The 11159-nt window shown below is 40.5% G+C and overlaps 1 protein-coding gene across 1 annotated transcript; it reads left to right on the top strand.

Annotated features, from left to right (window-relative positions):
- Window positions 1-406: 406 nt before the first annotated feature.
- Window positions 407-10253, top strand: LOC134799118 (dynein regulatory complex protein 9-like). The gene is made up of 10 exons (XM_063771516.1): window positions 407-559; window positions 1093-1235; window positions 1998-2068; window positions 2652-2820; window positions 3468-3614; window positions 4293-4398; window positions 7805-7915; window positions 8860-8943; window positions 9507-9638; window positions 10020-10253. The coding sequence occupies exons 1-10, from the start codon at window positions 461-463 to the stop codon at window positions 10206-10208; spliced, it is 1251 nt and encodes a 416-aa protein (XP_063627586.1). The 5' UTR covers window positions 407-460; the 3' UTR covers window positions 10209-10253.
- The last annotated feature ends 906 nt before the right edge of the window (window positions 10254-11159 follow it).

Here is an 11159-nt window from a genome sequence, read left to right as displayed (position 1 = left end):
CAAACCTTGTTGCAAATTACCTCACCCACAGTGGCGTAGCTAGGCGTGGGCGAAGTGGGCATCGCCCACGGCCTCGCACTTAAGGGGGCCTCCTGAAAGCCAACACTTTTTATTATCTTGGGAATACACATTGAAAGAAAAGGGCCTCGAAGATGCGACATCGCCCACGGCTAGATTAGTTCACGCTACGCTACTGCAGTCACCCAATATAGTTCAGTAAAAATAAAAACCCCACGCAGTGCATGTGTTATTTTAAGCGTCAAACTTCTATAAAATTATGACGTATAAATACTTGCACTGCGTGGGCTATCAAAATCGCTGCAGAGATTTCTTGGTCTAACATATACTACCTATTATACTTACTTTACTCTTTGGTACTGTTGCTCTAAGCTTGTCACTCTTTGTCAACAGTGACATTTTTGGCGACATTGTAGTTTTAATATCTTAGTAATTTTACAACATGAATAAAAATAGGATTGTGAGCGTGGCAGAGGGCCCATGGGGCAGAGCGACTATTTATTCAGATGAACCAGTAGAAGAAGACACCCAGAAAGTCAAGGTATACCTACCTAACTTGTTATTAACTTTCAATCTTAATCATAGGATACGTTGCGCTACCCCGATGATGTTTACTTATTTTAGTTATTTTATTGATAACCGTTCGTATGACTTTGAATTGATTGCTGATAGAATATTTTTCGAAAAACAAAACGTATCACCCCTACAATTGTAAACAGGGTTTGTATGGACAATATTTCATAAAATCTAGATTACTACGCTCAGAGTCGTAGAAACTAGCCGTGGGCGAAGTCGCATTTGCGAGGCCCTTTCTTTCACCGTGCCCGAAAGGGCATCGCGCGAGGCCCCCCTTGGGGCGCGAGGCCGTGGGCGAGGACCTACCTCGCCCACGCCTAGCTACGCCACTGTAAGCCAACAATACGGGAGCGGCAAACACGACCACAAACCTGGCAGATGTACCTCGTGCCCGTGGCGAACAGCGAGTAAGTAGCGAATGCCCCAAGCATCATCGTTTAACACCATCGCTATCACGGATCTATCTACGCGTTCGCAATATATTGGTTTCATTTTTAGGCACAGGAACCAGAGAGGCCAATAACATTTATCATGGAAAAGAAACATTCATCAGAGACATCGCAGGAGACTGTCGTTTCGAGTTACAAGTTTGAAAACCCCTCAATTAAGAGCTCTCTGATCAGTCCTGACGATATTTATCGGTAACTAAGCCCAAAATACCAGCTGAATTGTCATTATTATCGATTTCCAGCCTATTTACCCTTCACTAGTCAGAATACATTTGTTTATGTCGATCTTCGAGCGGGCTCCACATTTGCGATTGGACCCGACCAAGAGTCGTTTTCCGTTTCACGAAATACAGAACATTTAACAATATTTGCCATGTAAAAATACTTTTGGCCCGACATCGGGTCCGATCGCAAATGTGGATCTAATTGGCCCTTTACTTACCTACCACTTACCGGGTTTGAGCCATTGCTGCTCGCCCTGAAGTTATGAATGTGCGCGTGACATGCGTATGTAAATACGAAAAAATTAAATTATCGTGTTACGAGTAGTAAATAAATAAATAAATATTCTTTATTTGCTTAAAATATGGTACAATGAGTTGGTAAGGATAAAATATATCTGTGCTTAAACATATTAAGTAATTACACATAAATGTAACACATGTGTCTTATGTTTAGTAAGTCACAGTTATTATGTCTGTAGCGACCTAGCGACCCTTCTTTAGCCGATAGGCAATTTCCAACGTAGGTAAATCTGTGGGCCTACCGCGAACCACGTGTTGCTTCTCTGTCGCACTTGTATATTCGTACGTAAGTGTGACATGGGAGACAACACGTCGAACGTGGTTCGCGGTAGCCGCGGTAGCGGTCTCATTTCTTTACAGATTTTACACACCTATCTACCTATAGTTAGGTACCTACATAAAAAAACAAGATAGATTATTACAATTTCAGATTACCCAACTTCGAGGCGTCGTTGTTTGCTACTACCTTCGAGGACGCCATCACAGAGTTGAGGATATTAGGTACGCCGTGCGAATAACGCTACAATTTGAACAAGGGTTAAATGAACCATATACTTTTTACCTACACATATTTATTTTTACCTACACATATTAATACTTATTAGGAGGATTAGGTACATGCTTTTACATGGAAACTGCTTGCACTTTTACTTTTACATTACATGATATTTTAAGGTTCCGTCACACAGGCGCGTTTTCCGGGCGGGGGGCGTGTGCGCGGCGTGAGCGTTTTATATGTAAAAGCGGCCCGCAAAACGCGCCTTTGTGTCGGAGCTTTTACTCCCATAGTCACCTGCCATAATATGTAAAGCCGCAAAAATATCTGCCACGATCTTAATTGTAGAGCCATAAAAGCGTGTCACATATTTTTGCGGCCTTCGAAGTGTAACAGGTATACCTATGTAGCTAGCTGCATGCGGCTGACTATTGCTTACTTTACCAAAAGGGCCTACGACACAAACATGGTCGAATTAAAATTTAATTTTCTTCGCAAAACAATATTGTAGGTACAACTAGGTACATTGCTCAGTCCATCAATGTCTTCGACACTGCCGGACTAAAGTATCCATATAATCGTTCACAGTCGAGTGCAACACAGACATGCGCATAAGTAAGGTGCAGTCGGACATGGGGTTACTGATAGCGATGAAGTTTGGTGTGAAGCAGCCCTTGTTCAAAGATGTGCTGGACGGCATCGACCCTAAACAATTGGGTTGTAACGAGTACCAGCTTAACAAGCTGGATGCAGACAGGTAGGTACTATGTAAAATATACATTTTTGGTACAAATCAACCTCTATTATTAACAGCCCATCAACATGCACACTAGCGCCACTGCTAAATAATCGTGATTATTTAAATTTAACGAAAGATATTTAAAAAAGGGGGCCGCTAACGTAGTACTGTATTTTGTATGTAAGTACCTTTCGAATACATCAAACTAGTTTTTATGTTGCTGGATTTGTCGATCTATGAACTCAAAACAAAGACGGCCGTTTTAACTTTAAACGCATAGATTGACGAATCCAGCAACATAAAAACTATAGATGGTCAAGCAAATCTTGTCAATAGAAAAATTCAAATTTTCTATGAGACGAATATCCCTTCGCGCCTACATTTTTCAAATTTGCCGCTTTTTACTACTGACAAGATCTGCTTGACCAACTTTAGTTTGATGTACTTATATATTCAAAGCTAGTGTGCACGTTGATGGGCTCTTATTATTTTCAATAACCAACAAGTCCAGCAACGTTTGCAACTTTAGTCGTATCACATCGCCCAAGAAAGCAATCTTTAGTAGATGTACCTACTTTTACTGTCTTTGAGGAGGCAAAATTGATAATTAGGTTTTTTCGGATATCTTGTCACTGGCGCTGTTTCTCCCCAATTTTCTCCCCCAGGAAATATCTGGCGGAAGTGCTACAGACCACGTACACGGACTTAGCGCTGAACAGGTGCTACAGAACCCTCGCCGAACATGTGAAGAAGATCGTGGACCGGGACTACTACCGCGCAGAACTCCAGGAGGCTGAGGCTAGGCATAGAATGTACGTTTGTAATATGTATGGCAGATCGTGAAATTCCTAGGCATATCGTGAAACGCGAAAAAGCAAGCGGGCTGCTATTTCTGGACAGTTTACCCTTCGGGCATCTGAAGCAACCTAATGAACTACCGTCAAAATTTTACACAGGAACATAACGATCTGCCTGATCTTACCATCGACCGCCAACATATACATACCTATTGCTGTTATAATCCGCTTCCGTTACCTATACTTATCATTTACTTGAGGTTGGCGCAAGGTGTGTTTTTCTTCCATACTTCTTTGTTCAACCATCATGTCACCATTCCCTCACTACTTAGTCCACATAGTCCATCGACCTTTTCTTTAACTTTCAGACTTTATAATTGATGAACTATTTAGGTACTAATATTTACCCAAACACAATAATGATGATGAAAAGCGATGCTTGTTAAATGCAATAAGAAATAGGAGAGGCATGATGGTAGGACACCGTATGACAACTTTTTCCTAAACATCCTGGAAGGCAGGATTGAAAAGACAAGAGAAGAATAGAATCACTTTTATCTCAGCCAAATAAAAAATTTGAGGAAATTAAAAGACTGACACAAGAAAGAAATGATTGGCGATTACTCCACCGACAAGAGCAAAGCTCTTAAGTTATGATGATGCATGATAATAATGATATATTGGTTTGTGTAGCCTGCGACGAGACACGAATAGACAACTGCGACAGCAGCGGAACCACGTCAAGTCCGTCATTTACGACACTGACGCTATCATTGACGATCTGCACACACAAGTGGAGGTAACGCATAAACTACCTAGGTATAGTTTGTCAAAGCACTGTATCATTTCAATCATAGACAGAGAGAATCATACTATCTTTGTCTTACACTAGTACTAGCACCCAAAAGAAAAGGATGAGTATAGGAAGCTAGGATAACCAGGAAGGTTCTTACTGACTGACAAATCTTAAATTACTCTATCCTCCTGGTACAATTTATTGTACATATTCCACAATATATTTTGAACTTTTATTGTTTAACTAAGGGTTCCAAATTCAAAAACAAAACAACTGCCCTTTGGGTATCATTGGAGGAAACTAGGTGTTTGTAAGTTAGGCGACACCGAGAAAGCGATGATGGACTAGCTATTTTCTCGCGCAAGAAAAATACGATACGTGGAAATATCTGTCTAGATGTCAGGTGCATGTAAGAAATGATGATAGAGTCCGACCAAGAAAAGTCTGCAGCGGATTTGATAGCCCACGCAGTGCAAATGTTATTAATACGTCATCATTTCATAGAAGTTTGACATTTAAAATAACACTTTTACTGCGTGGGCTATCAAATCCGCTGCAGACTTTTATTTGTCTGACTCTATTAATATCTGACTGATTTCGATCCTATACAATAATTTGTTATTTGATACAAGAAATTAGTTCTTGGCTCAAGATCTATAATAGTTACGAGACATTTAATGTCTTGAGCGAAGACATTTTCGAGTTTCCTTATATCGAAATTAGAAAAGATCTTGAATCAAATAATATGACCTACTTGTTTCAAGATTTTTTTTCTGTGTAGCGAGATCTTTTTCTGTAAAGTGAAATATGTATTTCTAATAACTCGTCCATCAACTCACTAATCGTAATTATTCGGACAGCTGACTTAGGGCAAAGAGAATTAACTTAGGGTCCATCCATAATAATTTATTATAGCGTTTGTCCCGGGTTTCTGTTACGGCTGAACAAGCTTGGGATCCGCTCATGGGCGCCGCCAGGATTACTTTCAGGGAGGTGCATACCTATTTGGAATAGAAGCACTCGATGCAGTCATTTGTTTCTCTTATGTCATAATAATACGTAGTTTAACCAATCACAATTGGCTACTTTCCTAGTCAAATCAGCTTCTTTTTTAGAACTGTCAAAACGATTTGCTAATATGGAATTTATATGAAAAAGTGTGTAGTGACGTCACGGTCAACTCACCTACTTTTTATACCTCCATCCGATTTATTAAATATAAATTGTGTTTAAAAATAACTGCTATATATGTTTTTCTAATAATGATCTGGTGCTTTATTTCGTGCACGGTGTGAAATATTTTATTGTAAGTAGAGGAAAGTAGGTACCTACCCAATTGGCTAAATGGGTAAATTTTTGAAAAATGGGTTTTTTCGACATTTGTGTGGCTTTTATCTTTTTTTGGAATAAGTATTATATTCGTAATGATTGAGTAAAGGAGGTGTTTTAACAACAAAAATTATAAGTAAGTGTACAAGGTATCAATCTGCTTTTTATAGTTTTTATTTAGACATAGACATAGACATAGACATAGAAAAACTTTATTTAACATCACAAACATCACATTAATGGTACATTTGAACATAGATCTAATGTATTTAGTCTAAGCATTTAAACATAAAACCTTAAAAACTTTTAAAACAAATTAAATTTATGTTTACATATAAACAAAACAGCGTGATGTTAAAAAGGGGCTCGACTCAGCATGATGTTACAGTAAAATTAACTGCAACGCTGGTTTTCAGTCGGACCCTAATAAAATAATAAAGAACCTAAAGTAGGTAAAAGAGGAAAATAAAATATGTGACGGAACGGAGAGCGGAGTGCAAGTTATAAAAAATATATGTGTAATACCTACTGTGTATTTTATGTGTGTTCGTTAGTTTGTGTAATACAGTATCATATTAAAATATACATATTAAAAAAAGGAACGTTTTGTGTATATAGATTGGGATATATATTGAGTGTGAAGTGCATACGTATTTGTTAAGAATATAGTCTAGTGTATTGTTTGGCTGGGCTATTATCAGAGATAAGAAGGTAGGTAAGAGGGTATTGCTCTACCGCCAAGAGGTAGTTCTTTTTGAATCTGAAGAAGATGTCGCTTAAGTCGGGTTTTGAAACTATGAAGACCATTTAATATCTGTAGTGGTGGAGGTATATTATTCCAGCACTTAGTTGCTGTGTATTTAAAACTACCTCGAAAAGCGGTGGTGCAGTGATGTGAAGCTACTAATTTGCTGCTGACCGATCTAAGGCCATATTTCATTGAAGTGTTTGAGCGCCAGGTGAACTTTTCAAAGAGGTACTCCGGTTTTGCAAACTTTACTACGCCGAACAATAAGGAAGAAAGATGGAGTTCTCTTCTGTAAGCCATTTAAGCGTTCATATCTAGTATGAACATTATGAACGCTTAAATATCGGCATTTGTATGGCTATATCGACGTTTTTATGGCACTGTGTCGACATTTGTACGCCACATTCGACATTTGTATAGTCTAAGTAGAAATATATTATCTTCATAAAAGTTTTTTGACCATATTTCGTACGTCATGAGCCCGATTCAAGAAGTTATTAAACACGAAATTCTACCATCATTTTGCTAACTATAATTATAATAAAAATATTTCAATTGTATATCAACAAATAATAAGGGCCTATACGAATGTCGTAGTAACACTAGTAACTCGAAAAATACGTCGCTAGGTTAACTGTTTCTTCGACCAAAAACACCGTCTCTGTGTCCACTAGTGTTGGAGATCGAAGTCCAAGTGATGCACTATTGTATCGTATGATAAACGTAAATAATGGATAAACAGACACACCATATTTTGGGAGGTATTATTGAGTCACAACCAAAACACTGCCGCGCCGTCAAACACACAAACGCTTTCCTAATTTTAATAAATAACGCAATTATTTATAATAAAATCACATCTCTCAGCTAAGCCTTGCTCTTTATAAAGGTATTACTTTTTTGACAATACGTTACCTACGTCCAAACTTATAATTTTTTGCTGAGCCACCACGTGAATACTGTTCGTTAAATGTACTTGGATTTTTAGCCTGAGGACACAAAAAATGCTCAATCGAGAATTGACCGAGCTTATGACAGAGGATTAGGAAATTTACTCAGTATTCACAAGAAAAGAGTAGAGGAGTCTAGGACAGTCTAGGTTGCTGACCAATTTTGTTCATCAGAACAAAATTGGTCAGCAACCTAGACTCCTTCAGTTTTTATTCAAACAGTAACTTATTAAGCTGGTGTAGTCGGGTAAAAAAAATTTTTTTTTCAATGTATTTTCTTTTTTGATAGGGGGGTGCAAGTGCACCTCCTTGCACCCTGCTGCCGGCGCCCACGGATCCGCTGTGTGGACCCCATACCTATAAAGAAATATTTTCTGTACAGGATTTCACTTTAAACGCTGAGACGTGCGCACGCTACGTCAACAACTGGGAGCGCGCGCGCACCGAACAGCATCACCAGACGATCTACGACACCGAGTATACGCCTTCACAGGTCTGAGGGCCACAGCGAGCCATGTTCAAAGTTTTGCCTACCTGTCACACTTACGTACGAATTTACAAGAGCGACAGAGAGGCAACACATCGAACGTGATTCGCGGTAGGCCCTGTCGCGATTATAACAACAATTAATATCCCTAAGCCCCCATTCGCACGGCAGCTTTTTCAACGCGCGTTAAAAAAGCGTTTGAATGACACAAATGGATAACCACAGCGGTATTCACACGACAGCGGTGGCGCTTTTTATAAAGCGTTGTTGAATTTTCGACTTTAAGCCTTGGTCATTAAGTCGAATTTAGAGTGCGGATTGAACAGATTCAAGCTCTTTTTTAACGCGCGTTGAAAAAGCTGTCGTGCGAATGAGGGCTAAGAGTCATGCGACAAAATTAATAAATTTAATTAATTTATTTAAGAGACAACAGTGGCCCATACCCACGCCCGTGGGTCAAGGAGATCTGAGGGCCTACCGCGAACACCGAAGTTCGCAAATTGCGGGCATCTTTCTGTCACTCTAATTACGCCTAGTAAAAGAGAAAGATGCTTGTAATTTGCGAACTTCGGTGTTCGCGGTAGGCCTTCTGGGTGTATTTGTCCTCATTTTAAAGTGTAGGAAACTCAAATAAGAATGATTTAGCATACTGATCTAACTAGGATCCTGATTCCCGTAATTCCCAATACCTCTTACTTTAGACCAGCCGAGCGGTCGGCAAACTTTTAGCAGCCAAGGGCCACATAGTAGTTATATAAAGGAAATGACGCGGGCCGCACTTTCTTAATATGTGTGACTTTATCAGACATTATTGTTTGACAATATTACATACACAATAGCCAGGGGGCTCGCGGGCCGCCTGTTGCCGACCGCTGATTTAGACCGTCGACTTCATGGGGGACTTTCTTCACTTAAACAATATGTAGGTACATATATATTCTTATTTACAGGTGGTTGAGTACTTCAAGCAACGCTCAGATAACGAGCAGCGTGTGCATACTGAGGTGGAGCTACTCATCAACATCGCTATTAATGTGGGTTTTACTTTATTCTTCGTTATTTCATATGACCAAGAGTCATAGCCATATAATATAAGGTACTAGCGACCCACCCCGGCTTAGCACGGGTTAACAAATTATACACCTAAACCTTCCTCAAGAACCACTCTGTTTATAGGTGAAAACCGCATGAAAATCCGTTCAGTAGTTTTTGACGAGTTTATCGCGAACAAACATACAAACACACAAACAGACAGACGGCGGGGGACTTTGTTATATAAGGTGTAGTGATGGTTTGAAGCACCAAGTTTAGCCAAATATACAAAAGATTTTTCGCCTTCCGAATAAGAGCACGTATAGATTGGCAGGTATTTTTCATGTCATCGAGCGAACAGGTTGGCGATTTTCCACATTTTATTTTCTTAAAGCTTCCCATATGTGTGAGCTTTTCCAATATTTTGGATTATTTCCGCAACTTGCGTACTCCCATCTTAAGGGCCAGCAACGCACTTACAACCTCTCTGGTGTTACGCGTGTCCATGGGGGACGGTAACCGCACACGATAAAAGAAATCCGTGACAATTTCATGTATGTTTCAGGAAACATTGGAAGAAGTCGAAAGGTGGATGGAAAAATATGACAAGGACATGGAACAAATCGATTTGAAAATACAAATAACGAAGAATGATTACCAAAATGCACGTGATGAGAGAATCGGATTGGAGAACACGGTAATATCGTTATTCACTGTCTCCACCTCATCCACAGTCATAGCATAATAAGTTAATAACCCGTACACTGGACGTAACATTAAAAATAAAGAAGAACCCGGATCTGGGCCTCGCAGAGGCCGAAGACCAAGCCCGGGAAAACCACGAATGCCCAGAGCGTTAGCGCACTGCGAGGTCGAAGGCCGAGCTGTAAAAAAAGTCTTGAGTCCTATTTTTTTACACCGCTCAACACGACTTCGACGAGGCTCACAGACCAATTTGAACCCAATTTTATGCAACTTGTGCAACTGTTACGATTTTAGTATTTAGAAAAAAAGCATGATCTTAAATTTTCTGGAGACTAAAGTTCCCTCCCAATTAATTATTTATTTTATTTCGCAGATCGAAAAGCACGACAAACTCATGAAAGATTGGGTCAACTTCAAAGAAGAGCGCGAGAAGGCGCGCCTGTACGTCGAGACCATGACCAAATCGGCTATCACCGTGCAAGCTTGGTGGCGCGGCTTGCTCGTCCGAAGGCAACTCGGGCCATACAAGCCGAAGAAGGCACCCCCCCATAAGAAGAAGTAGCAAGTTTTTTTTACTAATAAAGATGTTTTTGAAGGGATTGTTCAAGTGGTGTTTTATTTTTGCAAAGGTTATACGAGTTTTCAGTGACAAACTTACCTTGAACTATAAATCATCATCATCATCATCATCTCAGCCATAAGACGTCCACTGCTGAACATAGGCATCCCCCTTGGACCTCCATTCGTACCGGTTGGAAGCGACTCGCATCCAGCGACTTCCGGCGGCCTTAACAAGGTCGTCTGTCCATCTTGTGGGTGGACGTCCTACGCTGCGCTTGCTAGTCCGTGGTCTCCACTCGAGCACTTTTCGACCCCATCGGCCATCTTCTCTGTGTGCAATATGGCCTGCCCATTGCCACTTCAGCTTGCTAATCCGGTGGGCTATGTCGGTGACTTTAGTTTGTCTACGGATCTCCTCATTTCTGATTCGATCACGCAGAGAAACTCCGAGCATAGCCCTCTCCATAGCTCGTTGAGCGACTTTGAGTTTTGAGATGAGGCCGATAATGAAAGACCACGTTTCGGAGCCGTAAGTCATCACTGGTAACACACATTGATTAAAGACTTTCGTCTTGAGGCACTGAGGTATGTCGGACGAAAAGACATTACGTAGTTTCCCGAACGCTGCCCAACCGAGTTGGATTCGGCGGTTGACCTCTTTCTCGAAGTTGGACCTACCTAATTGGACTACTTGTCCTAGGTAGATGTACGAGTCAACAACTTCGAGTACCGAGTTCCCAACAGAGACTGGGATGGGCACAACATTGGCATTTGACATAAGTTTCGTCTTGTCCATGTTCATTTTCAAGCCCACCCGTTGTGAAACTCGGTTGAGGTCATCGAGCATCATGCTGAGTTCCTCCATCGACTTTGCCATGACTACGATATCGTCGGCAAACCGAAGGTGAGTGATGTATTCACCGTTGATGTTGATGCCAAGTCCTTGCCATTC

The sequence above is a fragment of the Cydia splendana genome, chromosome 18 (assembly GCF_910591565.1).
Source record: "Cydia splendana chromosome 18, ilCydSple1.2, whole genome shotgun sequence".
NCBI classification, from domain to species: Eukaryota; Metazoa; Arthropoda; class Insecta; order Lepidoptera; family Tortricidae; genus Cydia; species Cydia splendana.
Note: the sequence above shows the minus strand (reverse complement) of the source record. Positions and strands in the feature narration are given on the sequence as shown.